An 18,475-nucleotide genomic window follows, 5' to 3' on the forward strand; every position below is an offset into this window, starting at 1 on the left:
GGAACTTGAAAGAGCTACAAAGAGCAAAATAACAGTATTTGATATAGAAAATTATCTTCTCAGTTACCAAACACTATTTTTCAGTATGGCTGCCACTATTATTTGTGCATTTTTTCCATGATGAAAAGGAGTCTGTATGCATTGTTCATAAAAAATTTTGCCCAGTAGAATGAACCCACTGTTTCACAGCTGCTATGACAGCTTAATTGCTAGGTAAATGTTGCTAATACAGTAAAGTTTTCATCAGTCCAAACAGATGGAAGTCAGAAGGTGCAAAATCTTTACTAGATTGTATGATGTACAATATCATACAATTACCCTCTAATATGTAGAGGGTATGGTAGGACAGTCCAACTAAGACTGGCAATGTACTTCATGGTCTTCAACCTGTTCATTTGTTGCAAGAGCAATTTTGTCTTCTCTGGTGTGACTCTGGAAATCTGAGCTTTCAGCTTAGTCAGCATCAAATGTAGTGATTAGAGTTGATGGTTTGTCCAGGTGACACCATGTCTCATTATCGATAATGGTGTGATTCAGTAGACTGTCACCTTCAGCTTTGTATTGGCTCAGTAGATCCTGACAAATGATGTTCATTCTGTTCCAGTGTGAGCATTCACTGGCACAGACTGCAGAATTCCAAGGTTGTCACCACTGTTTCCAACACACTGAAACTGATATTCATCTCTGTACAATTTCCTAGTCATAATTGTCTGATTCATGCAGATGAGCTGATTGAGATGCTCACAGTGTGCAAACTGTGCATGAACATCTGGAATGTGGCTTGTCTTTCATGTGACTGTTGTCAAAATGCACTACCTGCGCCCTCAGTGTGCTCTCTCCACTTTTTGGTCTTCATAGATGCTCATAAGCAATCCACTAATGTCAGTGAGTACCATTTTCTCTGGATGCAGGAATTCAGTTCCACACCTTTGTTTCAAATATTCTTCCATGTCAGATGCCATTCTGTCAGACTTTCTCTGCTGCTATCTGTTACATGGCAACAAAATGTAATGGAGTATTGGTGGAAGGTTCAACCTGCCATATCGCCAACATCCATCTCTGACATTGTGAGCCAACATAGTAAAGTGGGAGGCATTCATTTTGGAGCCATGCTCTTATATGAGTTGGTGTTGAATTTATTGTAGATTGATGATACCATTTTTAAAGTGTTTCATTACGAACTCTTTCAACAGGTAAGATTTTGGTATTGGCTATCTCAGGACTCCCAGCTTTCAGTTTTTAGGAGGACTGCCTTGAATGGAAGTTTGGAGAAAATGTGCGATATTTTAGGATTGCCTGAGATGGAGTGGACAAAAGCAAGTATACCAGTAGTAGACAGTGCAGCTGGGAACTTATCTTCTCAGGTAAGTCGAAATTATGTCAAATGTTAGCTCCAATTTGGCCTTTAGAATTAAATTACTTTCATAATAGAAGGTAAAAAGAGAATTTCTATCCTTTAAAAAGGAGTTCAGCTCTATAAATAGGTGTAGGTATTCAAGAGCAGCATCATTGTTTCCTTACCTCAGATTTCAGTATATGACTAGTGAAGTGTTTTTTTAAAAAAAGAACTTTAAAAAATTCTAATCAATGAGGGCTTAATTATGTTGGCTGAAGACAGAAGTGCAGAATCCTGAGCTTAAATGAACTCTACTTTCATTTGTAGTCTCCTGAATATTTTCTTGTATTTCTAAATGCATTCTTATAATCCTTACATTCACAGTAACATACGTAAGACTAATATTTTCTTTTTTATATATTATATTCATCTTAATTTACAAGCAGAAAACTAGAAATGAGGAGAATCATTATTGAAATTATTAGCTTAAAATCAGAAACGTTGATTTTGTTGTAGTTAAGTTATACTTTACATATCTTATGCTCATCTGTCTCGCTCCAATTTATAGGAGGGAGATGAGGTTCTTTTAATATTTGTATACCCAGTGTGAGATTAAGAAACAACAGTTCAAATGTTGGTCCACCAGTTTATTATAAATCCTAATCAGGGAGACAGGGAAGGGAAGGAGGGTGATAGAAAAGAAAGGAAAGAAGCAAGAATTGTGTAAAGTGGGGATAGTCACCACCAGGATGCAGCAGCAGTCCGGTTGCACAACGTTTGAAGGTCCGAGCCAAAAGCAGCAGGGGGGAGAGCAGCAGCGTGGCCTTGGGCAGCAAGCAGGTAGCAGAAAGAAGTTGCAGAGCCAATCCGGGAGGAAGAAGCAGGACTCAGACAGCAGGCCCAGGAGAGTCTGTCAGCATGCAGGAATTCCGTAGTGAGGAATCTGATGGCAGACACCTTTGTTCTTCTTCGGCAATTGTGGTAGAGTGCAAAGCAAGTTCAGGAGGGAGAGAGGCAGGTCGTGAGGCTTCTCATGTCAAAAACTTCTTCATGAGGAATCTGTTGCCAGAAAGCATCCACCTCATGATTGTAGGTCCCCTTTTTAACCTTCTTCTTCTGCCAACGCGGCATTCCTGGGCACTTGGGTAAGAATCATGTGCAGCCCCACCTGAGATGGCCATCTTCCTTGAGATAAGCCCACACAAAAGACTGCTTCACGGCCATTAAGCTGCAGCTTATCTCTCTCTCTCGTTGCCTCTGGCCTTGTCCTCTGTGTCCCTCAGACGAAGAATTTCACAACCCATGCCTAGGACTTGCTTGGGCTTTCTCATCTGTGTCCCCAACAAGCTTTAAGACAATGATGTAAAGGAATAATATCTTACATCATCACACATTATAGAGTTAGTTATTCACTAAAGCAGGCTTGGTGTAGAACTTAGACTGAATTATAAATTGCCATGTTTGTTTGCCCTGAATGCTCATTTTAAAAGTTCACATAATCATAGAATCACCTAGGTTGGAAAAGACCTAAAAGATCATCCAGTCCAACCGTTCAGCTATTACCAATAGCTCCCACTAAACCGTGTCCCTCAACACAACATCCAGTCTTTTTTTAAAAAGTTGTATAGTTTTTAACAGTTTCAGCAGGAAGACAGCTCATTCAACCAGCGATGGCTATTATCACTTGAGATTGAGGCAAGGTTGCCTGGGTTACAAAACTTTCTGTAAGTAAATGCGGTTGTGGCTTTGACAGATGAGGAATAACTTTCTGAGTGATCAAATCTCAGTCTAGTTGTTGCAGGCTGATAATCCAAGTTGGCTGTAGGTGGTATTTATGTCCTGCAGAGAGAGTAAATAGTAAAGAAATATATATGTGCCTTTTTATCATGTTGCTGCTAATGAACTTGATTCCTTTATCTTTACAGATCATTTTCCAAGCTACCATTCGAGCAGCAAATGCTACTGTTGCTATAGATAACATCAGTATAACAAAGGAATGTGAAGTTGTGAACATATCACTATCAGCTATCAAGCCAGAAAACAAAGGCAAGTTTTGCAGTTCTCAATGTGTTTTTTTCTGATGCTTACTATAAGTAATTGGGATCCCACTGACATCTTCAAGACATCTGTAACAAAGTAGGACATAATCTGAGGAAAAAGTCCAGCTGCATTAATGAACTGTATATAATAAAACCTTTCACACAATGTTACATAGTATGTGCTTTAAGTAGTTTGGAGTAGTTCTGTGAAGTAAGCTATAAAGCAAATGTCCAGATACCACTTACTGTGTCGAACCTGCCCACATTTATGCTTTGATGCATGGACAGAAGCAAAGCATCTTACATCTTTCACTGATGAGCACTGTCTTTAAGGCAAGAGGGTGCTCCCATCATCACTGTCAAATATATAACTCAAAGCAAGCTCCACCAAACTTGTCTGTGTGCCCACACTCTAATCTTGAGACGCGAACAGATGGAAACATAGCTATGACCTTCTGTCAGACTGTTGCTTTTTCAGATCTCTACTATTAATGCTATGTTCTAAAATGACATGAACCTAAATGTAGTCAGTGGTAATGCTGCTAAGTTATACCCAACAGAAAGATGAATATCATCTTTGTTGAAAATTTTAAAGGCGAATTGGAAAATTTCAGTGTTGAATTTTTTAAGATTTCCTTGATATCTATATCTATCTATGTATCTCTCTATATTTATACAGTCTGATAGTCTAGTTAAAAGTAACTATATAATTGATGAAAGATTATTTTATTATAATTTTATTTTTATTTTCCTACACCTACCCACTCTATGCATCAATCACAAAGGCATAGCAGCAATATGATTATCTAAACACAGTGACTTAAAGATGAAAAGCTTCATGCCATTCCTCTCATTCTCTTTCAGAAACCTGATAAAATATAGTCAGTAGTCTTTTGCTATTTTTCAACCTTCCTCTTCCCCATTCATTGAAATTTGGATTGTTTTCTGATACATATTTTGAAAGCTCATTATTAGTGATGTAACGCAAACGTTTTCTTTTCCTGGAATTTTCATTGTGAACCAATTTCTGCAAAGTATGAGGGGTGCTCTTAATGTAATGCCTCCTGTCTTATGTTGCCTCATGATAACAGAGGTGGGTGTTGGTGGTATGGCAGTAGATGTGGAATCACCTCACCAGTATCCTGTCATGTTTTTTTGCTGTGTGACAGGTAACAGCAGAGACACATCTGAAAAATTGTATGAAGAGAATATGAAGGACAGGTGTGGAACTGAATTTCTCCTTGCAGAAAAAAAATGGCACCTGTTGGCATGCACTGATACCTGCTGAATATTTGTAGAAACCAAATAGAAAATGTTAGTACAAGGAAATGTTCTGCATGAACATGCAAATTTTAATAAGCACAGCATGCAAGCTCTTGTTCATGGCTGGTAGAAATGCATAGCTTATGGGGGTGACTGTTGAAATATTTTGGAGCTGAGAATTTACTCTATCAAATAGTGTTATTGTGGTCTTTGTATTTGTTGTAGTTTCCATGGGAATAAATAGGAGGCATTACTTTTGGAACAACCTACATATCTGTGGGGACTAGTCCAGGTGAAAAATCTGCCCTTACTCCCATGTGAGTGAATTAATTCTGGCATATGGCATTCCCACCTGAGGACTAGCTAGTCACTCACCAGTGGTGGTAAGGAAACTGATGCTTTTTCCAATCCACTCAGATTCCCTTCAATTACTTATTTATCTGTTATCAGGCAAGCACCGGTTCTAGAGCTTAATCTCACTTTATGGAAAAAAAGTTCCTAAAACATCTCATGCTTCTTCAGAGGTGCTTTTCAGTTATCAAATTTCTGTTTGTCTGGAACTTCATTTGCATGTGCTTCATCTATGTGTTTCAATCAGTAACATTTTTCTTGTTTGTACTTACGAAAACTCTCAGACATATAATGAGAGTTTATTTTTCTTAAAATCATGAGAATAGATGATTGCGTATTAACTCATTGTATAGTCTGTTTTAACTACGGTCAAATGAAATTCTTGTTGCTCCTCACTTTGATCTAATCTCTGAGATGTTTTAAATTTGGCTGTGTTCCATCTTTAGAATCAGAGTGTGGTGAGAATTTTATGACACGTATAGGAAAAGTACCATTGGTACAAACCTTATAATATGTTGAAATTATTCTGTTTTTATGTAGCTCATGGTCAAAAAATTAGTTTATCTCATCTGGTTCTGTTGCAATTATGTGACTCTAATATATATTATTTTTATTATTACAGTAAAATTTAGACACTTATTCCAGATTCCTAGTTTCACTGTACAAAAATACATGTCCCAGACTAAAAAAGTCCTACAGATTTATTCCACCTAGTAGAGAAAAGTAAAAACATCATAAAATATAAGCTATGAAATGTTCTCTTTTTCAAGTGCTGCTACTCCTGACTATTAGTTCACAACTTCTACAGTTGAAGAATTTACTGTGGCTATAAAGCTATTACACATGACTTCCACGCATTAAGGCAGAAGAGAAAAGTGGCTGTCTTTTTCAAATTGCAGATTTACAACAGTGACCTAACATACCTGTCACATTGTGTGCTCACATTCTGGAAGATGAATGTTTGATATAATTTCTAAGGTCTGCAGCCTATGCTTTTGGTGGAGTTCAAATTTTCACTTTTGCAACCTAAGAATTACATGGTGTAGGAAATATAAAATTTGAAAGCAATCTGATAACATAAAGATATTTTTGGTATTGGCTCTGATCTTTTGCAAATCGTTCTATATATTTTTTCCCTCTTTCTCTTTTAATTTACTCATTTTTCTTGTTCACTTATGTGGATTATTGGATTTTGAACTATATCTAAACATCTTATTGTAGCTAAATATGTAAGTGTATATAAAGTGTATGTGAAATTTGGAGATATATATACATTGGGAAATATATATAAATATTGTTTTATATTTATGCATTCATACATGAAATTTAATCACATTAAGTCACACTTAATCATCATTATCTCTGCAATGTACTATCCAGCTGAGCATAAGCATACTCAGATCAGCCTTAAAGGAGGTAGTTCATAAGCTGCTCATAACCTCACTCTCTATGTATGAAGTGTTTAGTTTCACCGAGAAGGCAAATGAAGAGAATGATGCATGTATCGTTTATTAATAACCGTGTTTGTGGTGTAAACACTATTGGGTTTCTAAGAACCACCTTTGTAAAATAAAAATTTCCTTAAGTATTATAAGAATTTTTCATTATATGGATAGATTCTAATCTTGCCAAAGCATAAAACTTCTCTGGTTATAAAGCAAACCCTTCCACTGACAAAACACCTTCCAAACACCTGTCTCCTATGCTTTGTTTCAGCCTACTCCTTAGTTTCAGACAGATGAGTAACTTTTAAAGGTGAGGCTGGGATTAACAACAAGCTCAGAAGGATGGGCTGAAGTTAAAGAATTGAAAAGGATGCCAGCTTGTAAACAGGAGGGACCTGAGACTGGAATTGCATTGACAGCTTCATTGCTTGAACTTGCCCATATGGGAGCTGACTACACTAATATTTTAGAATGGAGGAGAGATTTAGACCTGACTTGCTAAATTTCCAACAAAAGCATCAGTTAATTATTTGGGAGGCTCTTTTATTATTTTGTGACTTTCCTATATTTCCTATATCAGTACACTAGTCATTCACATTCAGGATTTACAAATGACAATATCATAAGAACAGAGAGTTTTCCAGTAAAAGTTGGATCTAATAAACCAGCATGTTTGGACACTATTTTTCTTAAAAATGTTGTTATGAAGCTGCCTTTAGTTAGACGATTGGATGTTTGCCTCACTGCACAGAAAGGACTTGCTATCAAAAACAGAGTTGTACAGTGAATATGATTTTTTTCATGACATTAATTAGAATTAATTAGAAAATGAAATTGTATCAAATGTATGTGACAGCACAGTTATTTTCATGGGCAATATTTGGGATTGATTAGCATGAATGTGCACCCAGAGAATACTGAATTACCTGTGTAAAAATCTGAAATTTTTTTGAGACCTACAGTTAAGCTAAAGGCTGTTAGGAGATGTGCACTGAGTTTACCTTGTTAAAAATACAGATCCGTGGTGAAATCACTTAGGCTGTTTTTACAGCATTTTCTTCCCCCTCAGTATATTTTGTCCATTGTATATGCTCTACTTTTCCTTATTACATAGGAGATATATACCTATTATCTATAAGCCGTATTACTAAAAAAGTTCATGTGACTGTAATCACAAGTAAGTCTGTTAGAATTTCACATTTATGAATTGTCTTTCCTCGCAGAAATTAATAGCAGAAGGAAATGTTCTCAAGAGTCTTGTTTCTTGTAGCCATACAAGAGAACGCTGTACCTATCTGCCCTATGTGATTGTTCAACTACAATTCTATATATATTAGTATCATAATGCAAATCAACTTAACATCCAGTTTTGAACTTTTATGTAATAATTTCAAATTATTTTTAGAGCTTTAGAGGATAATATTTGGGGATGGAAAGGAGGTGGGCACTCCCACAGAAATTTTGAAAAGAACTTGTCAACATTCAAATAGACTTGAGATTTTTTGTCTGTTTTTTCAAATAGTCTTCTTTACTATTGATGACCTTTTGCATTTTTAAATTTTATTTTTTTCAGTGTGTTTACACTGAAAGTGTTTAAAAATAATGTAATAGGATCTGTATATCTGTAAGTTGTTTTGGATCCTAGATATTAAGATGTCAATGAAGTGACAGCTAACTGTAAGTCTTTAAATCTATCTTGAAATGGGTGATTAAAAAAGGATATGAATGTCTTGGCATATGAGGGTCTTTTTAAACACCTCTTAAATTTAATTGAAAGTTGTAAGCCAGTAATGATGGATTATAACTTCTCACCTGGATTTTTTCATGCCAGGCTTTCCTCAGAATGCTGCATTATGTGTAAATACACATTTGCTGCCAGACTGAGAAAGATCTGAGGGGACTGGTTGTTGCGATTTGTGAACCGTCGATCTTGCAGAAATCCTTACATAATAATCATTCAATTTTAACAACTGTTTTCAGTATGAGTGTTTCTTAAATTCTTGTTAGGCATTCATTCAGCTTACACAGAGAAGCTGTGCATATGATTTGGGGATGTTTTTGAGTGTTTTTGAGTTTCTCAAAACAAAAATATTTAAAATATGTAAAATCAATTTGTAACAATCCAGAATCAGCAAGAAATCTCAAGTTGTGATAAGAAGTCAGCTCAGAGAAGACTAAATCCACTGGCACTGTAAAGGCAATTTCCTCCAAACGTCAATACTAGCAATAATTTCCTCATATACAAGGAGCAAAAAGCCCAGCAGAGTCTGTAGCACTCAACAAAGAACAGAAGAAAGGCAGAAAGTGATATATTAGAAGAGAATGTAGATTAATTAGTGTCTGTTCACTATGAGGAGAACTGCAGAGGAACCCAACCTGACTGACTTTCACCTCTGAGATGATCAAGTACTTGTCAAAGTGATAATGAGAAAGTAAGATTGAAGCATTACAAAACACTTAGAAGCAAATGAATTTCACCCAGGCTCTACCAGCTTGCTCTATACTTTTATCTTCCCCAGATTTTAAAAACACTTGGTTTAAAAATTTGTTGAAGGTTTGAGAGTTATTTTATCTCAAAGTGCTCATCCATGCTTAAGGTAAGGGCATACTTTGTCTTGTTACAAGTTACAGTCATAGGAAGTCTGGGCTTAGAAACTTAACTGTTACATCTTTCATTTTTGAATGTTGCCTGTATACAAAGTTTTTCATGTTCTTTGTAGCTCTCCTGGGTATTTGAGATAGTTTCTTGTTCTTCTTTTCAAGCAAAGAAAAGGTAGATCATAAATAGCTCACTTTATCTTCCCATTATTTTGTTCCACCAGTAGATTATCAGTCATTTCCACTTGCCTAGGTTCTTGTACATCTGTTAATAATTGTTGTTATTCTAGCAAAGCAATATTCCTAAAGAAAAAAGAATCATACTTCATGCTTGATTGACATACAACCTATATATAGAAAAATTATATTTCCTTTAATCTCTTAAATTTTATTGTTTTCATTTGTGTTTTTATGTGTTTTGGTTAATAACACACTAAATCCAGCCTTTTTTAGAAGACCACTAATAATCATATGCTGGTTAAACAAACACAAAACAAACCAACTCTCCTCATATTTTCCATCAATGGAATATAATTCTCTTTTCCATGAGATGTCATTTGAAATGGCCAAAACACATTGTGATAAATCTTTATAAAACAATGGTAGAAATGGTAGTCATGTCTGTGAATATTTTGTGGCTTATGCATAATTAATGAAGCACTGGGTAAAAGTTCTTGGAATAGTTTTCCTAATGTTTTCCATTGAATGCTTGTTCTAATGACAGTAAGCGAAAGTATCATTCTGTGATTAGAGAGGAATTTTTTAAGTGCAGAAGAGGAAAATATGATGCTGCTTCTGTTTAAATATTATAAATATTAATGTATATTTTTCATTCATCTTTCAATCCATTTATTTTGCATTTTATATATTTTGTAATGTATTATTGCTGTGTTAATGAAGTACTGAAGAATGCAGATGAATATATTTTTCAAGCCTTTGTTAATACAGTATTTTGTGTTTCAGAGATGTCCTCCTTTTACCAATATTGTGGCATTTCTTTAATACCTGGTATTTAGCTTGATTTCTTTTACAACTAGAAGAATGTTTTTGTTACCTTTAGCATATTTGCTGAAATTTGGGAAATAAAGAATTTATTCTGACACTAGCATTTATTCCCTAAAAGATCTGGCAGAAGTCTTTTTATTGCTTTGTGTGCTCTGTTTTTCTGCTTTGCAGCATGAGATTGCGAGGTCTGTTTTCAGCAGCTCCTCACCCGCATTGTGTGCTTTGTCTGCATTGCTTTTAGAGAAAAGTCTTCACTTTATGTATCCATTGTGTATAGATTTAGCTTGGATGTTCCTGTGGGACTGTTATCTTACTCCATTTTTATAAAACAAATACAGCATCTTTTCCCCACAATGCTCTAATACTTTTTTTTTTCTAGGATGGTGGTGACATATCGGAAATGTTTTATTTCCTTTTTACATTGTAAAGCTTTCCTAGTCATGTCTTGCACAGAGACAAAAAGAAATGTTTCTTACCTCATTTCAGCTTCTGTGTGTGACTTTGAAAGAGATAACTGTGGTTGGTTTGAAACTGCAAATGCAGATGGATTTGATTGGATAAGAAGTTCCAGCAGTTCTCTTGAACGTGCTTTAAAGCAGCAAGCTCCTCCTCAAGATCATACCTATAACAAGTCTGAAGGTAAATCAATCCAGGCCTAGACACAAAGGGCTGATGTAGATACACTTCTCTTTAATCAGTTTTAAAGTGGTGATTGTAAACTATTTCCAAACATAGAAACAATGTCTTTCTTCAGCCTGAAAAGTTGTTTTATGTTTTCTTTTGTTAGGTCACTTTATGTTCATTTTGAAAAACAGCAGCAGGATTTCACAAGTTGCTCAGCTACAAAGCCCAGAGTTCAGACAAACAGGATCAAATTGCACAATGTCCTTTTGGTATGGGAAAAATTTTTTTAAAGATTCTGGATCATCTCTCATTGTTTCTCTTGGATTGAAATTGTGGCTATAATTTACAGTAGTACACAGCCTCCTCTACAGTATTTATTATCTTCGTCTATTCCTTTATCAGACAGTCTACATTATGACCAATATGTAGATATAATCTGTAGAACAGAACTGAAACCTAGGATTTATTTGTTGTAAGGCTTTCAGCAAAGTTATGTTAAAGGACAATGTCTGCATATACACAGGAAAATATCTCTAGTATTTTGATAATATTTTGACTTAAAATCAAATTGAAAATGTTCTCTCAAGACTTAGAAATCATCCAAAAGTTTAGTACCTCACTGAGTCATCATTTGAGTTATCAGTAGAGTATCCAAAATTGAATTGTACCTTCTTTGAAAGATAACTCCAGTGCAAGAATTGGAAATCCAGTTTCAATCCTTTTCCAATATTCATAGGGGAAAAAAGTATTTCAGCTATTTTCTCACCACAGTCTCTGTAGAATCTCGTCTCGAACTGTAATTATTTGTATATTAATGTCAAATTTGTATGGCTTAAATAAATCTTTGCATGATTTTAGCATTATTCTGTGTGTTGCTCAGTAATGTCAAATATATTTACTGTAGAAAAATGTTTATCAAAGAGTTGATGTGTAGGTCTGGAAATACCACACTTCTGGAAACAGAATGAGGAACAAAAACAGTTTAGCTATATGTTCACTCAGTTATATATTAATGACTTTAAAATGACGTTTTAAGATACTATTTTAAAAAAAAGGTAATAAAGCTTTGTTTTTGTTATTTTAGGTATTACAATTATGGACATTCAGTCGGAGCAGCAGAGATGCAACTGCTTGTGGATGGGCTAGATGAGCCTACTGTTCTTTGGAGGGTCTATTACAACCAGGGAAATCAGTGGTTGAACTCAGTCATTCAGCTTGGACGTCTTTCACATTCCTTCCAATTGTCACTCAATAAAATCAGCTTGGGATTTTATGATGGTGTCTCAGCAATTGATGATATTACATTTGAAAACTGTGCTCTTCCACCTCCAGCATTAAGCTGTGAAGGTCCTAATTGGTTTTGGTGCAGGGACACAAAAGCGTGTATTAGCCGTTTATTGATGTGTGATCTTGTGGATGACTGCGGGGATGGATCAGATGAAGACAAGTGCAGTGAGTACTTTCCGTTATTACTTTATAGCAAAACAAACTGCCAATTAATCTCTTCATTTAAAAAATAAAAATAAAAAGTGCAGAGTACAAGTACAGCATATCAGTGTCATAGCCGGTGGTGATGCAACCCAATATAGTTACTGATAGAATTCTCTGAAAATTATTAGCCTAAATGTGTATGATGAGTAACATTTGAGGGTAAATGTAATTGTAAATCAACCTCTTTTATTCTAATGAGTCATATTTCTTTAATTCTTTTGTAAAATACACACATGCATTACAAGTTTATTTTAGTGGAAAGAATTCATTCTTCCAGTTGATCTCAGTTAATGTGGTGGTTTGGGCTACGCTGATAAAAATAAAATAATATACATAGACTGAAAGATGTGTACGTCCTATCTCTATATAGATCTGTCTAGCTAGAAAATATTAAACTATCTGTATTATTAGAAGTTACTAGTTATTTTGTGCATCCCTTTCTCTTTCAGAGAAATGACTTGTAGGAATTGAGTAGAACTGTTGATCATTCACGTTTTTGGCATTCAGTTGTAGTGCTAAAGGGCAGAGATTGATTTTTCTCACCCAAGCATGCTTTCATCAATTTTAAGAACTCAAAAACACTAATATTAAAATTAACTAGCAGATGCTTTACCATATCCTATGGTAACCAAATTATGCAAATCAGAGTGAGCTTGAGAAACAGTGGACACCCTACATGCTTGAGGAGATACCAGACTGCACTGATATCTGCTGTGTATGATCTGAATTTCAAAGACAGTACAATCTGAGTTTCAAAGACGGTTTCCAGACTATCTCAGTTTTCCCACCTGTAAAATGCTTATCTTCCTTTACGCATGTTGTAGTCTTCAGTAAGGAGATACTGAATGACTGATTTTGAAATTTTAAACATTGTAACAGAAGCTTACATAAAATGTTGTGTGATTAATAATTACATATTAATCATTAATTACTGTTTATGAAAGGTAGATGAAAAGCAGCAACACAACCATTTCTAATACTCAGAATTAGAATTAGTAATTCTAATCAGTATATTTTGTCTTGATGTTAAATAATGTGTTATAAATGCCTTTTGAGTTTAGCGTCTGTCATATGAAAACATATTAAGTCACTTATTGGATCTAACTACAAAGTTAAGGTCTATGATTTATTTCATCCAGTTCATCAGTTTAAAAAAAAAAAAAAAGAAAGAAAAACAAAACAAAACAAACAAACAAACAAAAAAACAACCTTCAGGGTTTTTTTCATACTTTAATTATAAAAAATGCATTAATCATTTTACTCTTCATGCTATTAAATAGTTCTTCACAGTATTTATTGAATGAATGAAGTATTGATTACCAGATGTAATGAGAGAGAAAGAAGTTAACTAAAGGCTTTTCTTTCGTTTTATTTTATTTTTCCCTATACAGGGGTAAATTTGTTTTTTTTCTGGGGGGGGGAGAATTATTTCAAAAACCAAATGGGTCTATATTACATGTATTTGAAAAGGAAAAAGGAAACAAATTATTTTCTTTTTCTCAGAAAGACAGTGAATAAAGAGTATATTAAAGCAATACCACTTTCTGATATTGTTCTGCTTACTTTACACCTGACATTTTGTTCTGCACACATTTCAGACCCTGACCTACAGTGTGACTTCGAAAATGGGCTATGCAATTGGGCACAGGACACTGAGGATGACTTTGACTGGATCAGGATACAAGGACCAACCCCTACAGTTAATACAGGACCATTAAAGGATCACACGACAGGCACTAGTCTGGGACATTACCTGTACATGGAGTCTTCAGAGCCACAAGAATTTGAAGATAAAGCAGTTTTGCTTAGTCCTCTCTTCAACCCTACTTACAATCAAACCTGCATTTTTCGCTTCCATTATCATATGTCTGGAAAGCAAGTTTATACTTTGTCAGTCTTCCAGAGAACTATGAGTAATACCAAGGGAATACTGCTGTGGTACAAATATGGAAATCAAGGAGAAAGATGGATAAGACAGACGCTGTACATCAGCAGCTCTAAGCCATTTCAGGTATGTTCTCTCTAGGTTATGATATGTTTGCTTGATACAAAGTAAAACTCCGAAAGTTTATAAATGACAGTGCAATCTAAAAGGTCTTAGTAACCATCTGATCACATTGACTTTGCAGTATGTTTGTAGGTTGATTGTCTTTGAGGAAGTACTTCTGAATATTTTTTTTTGGTGGAATTTATTTTCTCCCATCCCTAAAAAGGTGGTAATCTTTTGAGTATGAACAAATGATATTTAAAGTAGGAGATTTTCTTTTGAGCGTTGTTTACAATGAATTCTTTGTAGATCTGCTGCAAAACAGCTTGCTTACATTTCTGGACTGTTTCCCCAGTGTTTGAAGTGCTTAATATCTCATAGGTGATATTCAGATTGAAAAGGAAATGTTTAGATTCACTTGATACTATAAAGCAGGATGGTGTTGTTTTTTTTTTTGTTTTGTTTTGTTTTTTGAGGTACCTAGGGTGTAAATAAACTGTAGATTCTGAAGATGGTCTAGATTTTTTTTAACTTATACCTTTACTTTTTCTCTTGGAAATTTAAAAGATAAGCATCTATATAAGGTAACTGATACCACATATTCCTCTTCCCTCATTATGCAAGTCTGTCATTTGTTTGTCACATTCCATGAAAAAGATCATTGTTTATCAATAGTATGCCTTACATGTTGACATTTTTGAGAATGTTTCCATACAGGTAAAGCCAATTACAGTAGACTAAACAGTTGTCATGTTGTCAGTTTCCATTGACCATGTCAGCTCCTTCTCAACCTTTTTTTCAGAACTTTAAATTTCACAGGAAACCTCTGTTCTAGATGCTATCAAACTGTGGCTGAAGTTTGTTACTGTTCCATTAGATATTTTATATCAGTGTTAAATAAGATATCAGTGAGCAGAATTGATCAGATGAGTGAATCAGGAAATTCAGAGGTAAATTTTTTAAATGAAAAAGAAAAAAGATGGTCTCTGAGCCAAGATTAAGTGTATTTCTGATGCTAAAATTAACTACTAATAAAGCTAGCCCTATTGGCTACACATACTTTGTACCTGTACCTGATCCTATTTTCCTTTTGAATTCAGAAAATGTTATGACAGAGAACTTTGAAAGGAACTTAATAATCTGGTATTCTAATATGAGTATTTACTGAGTATATTCGGGACTTTCTGGGAAGTTCTTGAACTTGAATGGAGAGCTGCAATTCTCACTTTCTTGGGAGGAGTTGAGTGTCTCAAGAGGCAGGCCACTAAAATGATCCAAGGGATGGAGCACCTCCTGTATGAGGACAAGCTGAGAGAGATGAGGTTATCCAGTTTGGGGAAGAGAAGTTTCTGGGGAGACCTGGAAGCAGCCTTTCAGAATCTAAAGGGGGACTGTAAGAAAGAGGATTCTTTCACGGAGTCTGTTATGATAGAACAAGGGAAAATGGTTTTAAATCAAAAGAGTGGAAATTTAAATTGGATATAAGGAAGTAGTTTTCTCCGATAAGGACGGTGAGGCACTGGAACAGATTGCCAAGAGATACAGTGGAAGTCCCACTGTTAGATCCAATCAAGGTCAGGTTGAATGGGGCTCTGAGCATCTGATTCAAGTCTAAATGTCCATGTTCATTGCAGGGAAGTTGAACTAGATGACTTTTAGAGGCCCCTTCCAACTCAAAAGATTCTATGATTGTATGAGAACTTGTGATTCCCCCTGTAAGCAAAGGAGTACAGTATTCATCTGCAATATTTCAGTAACAATTCTGCATATGTAACTTCCTAGATGCATTACAGAAATAATCAGCCCCTGCGATTTTGAAAATAGAGCAGGAAGTTGCATTAATTTACTTTTGCTGAAAACTGCAAGTGGAAATATATTCCTTGTCAAAGATGTTACTTTTTACAGTGCACTTGATTCAACATGGAAAATAAAACAGTCTGTTGAGTGTACTTACATCTTTACATCAAATTTATTTTCATATCCCTGAGATGTCTACTTACATGCTTTTTCCTTATAAGTGCATTTGAAAAGACAGCAAAGTAACAATCTGTCCATTGTTGCCTAACTTTTATCAATGGTGAATGGCATTTGCTTTCATCTTCACTGAATAATCATAGAACCTGACGTAGTTTCAAAATAAAGTGCAAAGATTCTATTTCTACATCTCTAGATAAATGTAGCTGTTTCAGTTTGCTCTATTCATTCAAATTTCAGAAAAAGGAATACAGAAAAGGGAAATTATTGTGTTATGTGAAAATAGCAAATCAATCCCCCTGAGCATTGTGGTCATCTTTTTGTCATAATTAAGGGACCTTTATTCTATTGCAAACAATGTTATTAAAAATATATGTATCTTAACCCCTGTTTTATGTCCTCGTTTTATTTTAAAAAAACGGGGTTTTGTTTAAACCCCGTTTTATGTCCTGTCAGAACCCTGAAGAGTTTCCCTGTGCCAGATTCTGATGTGTCCATCAACTGCTGAACTGGGAAACACTCCTCATTGCAGTCACTGAGTATCATTTCTACATGAGACATCAGAAAACAACTTTGCTGTGCTGTGATGGACAGCTGTGGGCTCTGCAGAGGAGACGATCAGGGCAGGAGAAGTAACAGTGTGATGCTACATGTAATGAAGGGGCTGGCTGGACTGTATGGAGCTGTTAGTTGGTGACAACATGGTTGAGAGCCTCTGCATAAGGATTAAGGGATAAGCAAATAAAGGGGATGTCACTGTGTGAGTCTACTATAAGACACCTACCCACAATGATGACACTGAATAATTTTTCTTTAAGGAACTAAGACAGACATCTAGGTGCTTATGGAGACTTCAACTTGTCAGATGTTAACTGGGAACACCACACAGCTGATATAAACAAGTCCAGGAGAATCCTAAAAGACCTTGATGTTAACTTCCTCATATATGTGCTAAGGCTCAGTGACTGCAATAGGAAGTGCCTCCAAATTCAGCAGTTGATGGGCACAACATCAGATCCTGGAGCAGAGGAGAAGGCACAGAGGAACCCTTCAGAGTTTTAAGACATACAACAACAAAAAACTGTGAGAACCATCCTATAGGATGCTTCTGGCTTGATTTGATTGTTTGTTTCCTTGTACCAGGCCTAAATTATGCTAACATATGAGTTGGAGTTCATTAAATTTTGTTGGTCAAATTTATATTTTTCACCAAAATCCATTGTTGAAAGACGCTCTAAATTCATCAAGGACTTCACTGTTTATTAGACTTCTAATACCTACTTATGTTCATTTTTCCATTATAATTCTTGGTCATTCACTGGTAGTAATTTTCTCTCAAGTGTTTTGTCATAAGGCATTTCTACTCTAGCAACAACTTCATTTTCAGCTTTCAATTTATCTTTCTTTCCCTACTATTCTTTGTGCTTTTCCCAATTATCTGCTGAGATTCATGTTTGTTTTTTTTTTTGTTTGTTTGTTTGTTTTTGTCTATTAAATGTTGCTATTAGTTTCTGTGGCTTTTCATTTCTGCAATTATGCTTCATATGTATTGTTATTCATCTGTGTTTGTTGCAGCTTGGTAATTCCCTCTCCAGGCATTATCTGTGTTTCTTCGTCTTTGTCCTCTGTGTTGGCTTCTTTCATCTCTGATACCTGTTAACTTGTTATACGCTAACCTTTTGTTTTCAGATATCACAGAATCACAGAATTGTAGGGGCTGGAACAGACCCCTAGAGATCATTGAGTCCAGCCCCCCTGCTGAAGCAGGCTCCCTAGATCAGGTTGCACAAGTAGGAGTCTAGACAGGTCTTGACCATCTCCAGAGAAGGAGAACCGGCAGCCTGTTCAAGTGCTCCATGACCCTCACTGTGAAGTTCTTACGCACATTTGTGCAGAACTTCCTATGCTTCAGTAGCCATTTCCCCATGTCCTATCACCACACACCACTGAAAAGAGTCTGGCCTCATCCTTTTGTCTCCCACACCTTGGATATTTATAGACGTTAATCAGATTTACGCTGTACAATTGCTATTCAACTCTTATCTTGTTAAAGTATATCCTGGCAGGCAGTGACTTGTAGAAATGATCATGATACTATTATGGTGTTTGGGAACTGTGCCAGGCCAAATTCTATAGAAAACTTCATGTCTGTACTGTTGGAAGTATCAACATCTTTTAGTATGGCAGTATTTCTTTAGTCACATTTTTTCTTAGAATTTATCTTTACTTGTTAAGTAGTTTTCCTTTGTTGTATAAGTCTTGAGATGGGAATATCTTGACACGTTCTTGAAAAAATGGTCAGAGTGAAGACTTACTGTGACTTCAGTGGATGAAGATATCTTTAAAACAAGAAAGAAATTTT

General features: G+C 35.5%; 1 protein-coding gene across 1 annotated transcript in view; it reads left to right on the top strand.

The window, feature by feature from the left end:
• MALRD1 (MAM and LDL receptor class A domain containing 1) overlaps window positions 1–18,475 on the top strand; it is a gene marked incomplete at both ends in the record, with an annotated part of 206,527 nt that overhangs the window by 35,289 nt on the left and 152,763 nt on the right. Inside the window, 6 exons of the mRNA XM_079538377.1 lie at window positions 1,194–1,364; window positions 3,262–3,382; window positions 10,524–10,676; window positions 10,825–10,930; window positions 11,746–12,113; window positions 13,751–14,163. Coding sequence (XP_079394503.1) covers window positions 1,194–1,364; window positions 3,262–3,382; window positions 10,524–10,676; window positions 10,825–10,930; window positions 11,746–12,113; window positions 13,751–14,163 — 1,332 coding nt within the window. The remainder of the gene's footprint in view (window positions 1–1,193; window positions 1,365–3,261; window positions 3,383–10,523; window positions 10,677–10,824; window positions 10,931–11,745; window positions 12,114–13,750; window positions 14,164–18,475) is intronic.

Source organism: Tetrao urogallus (assembly GCF_951394365.1).
Source record: "Tetrao urogallus genome assembly, chromosome: 7".
Taxonomy (NCBI): Eukaryota; Metazoa; Chordata; class Aves; order Galliformes; family Phasianidae; genus Tetrao; species Tetrao urogallus.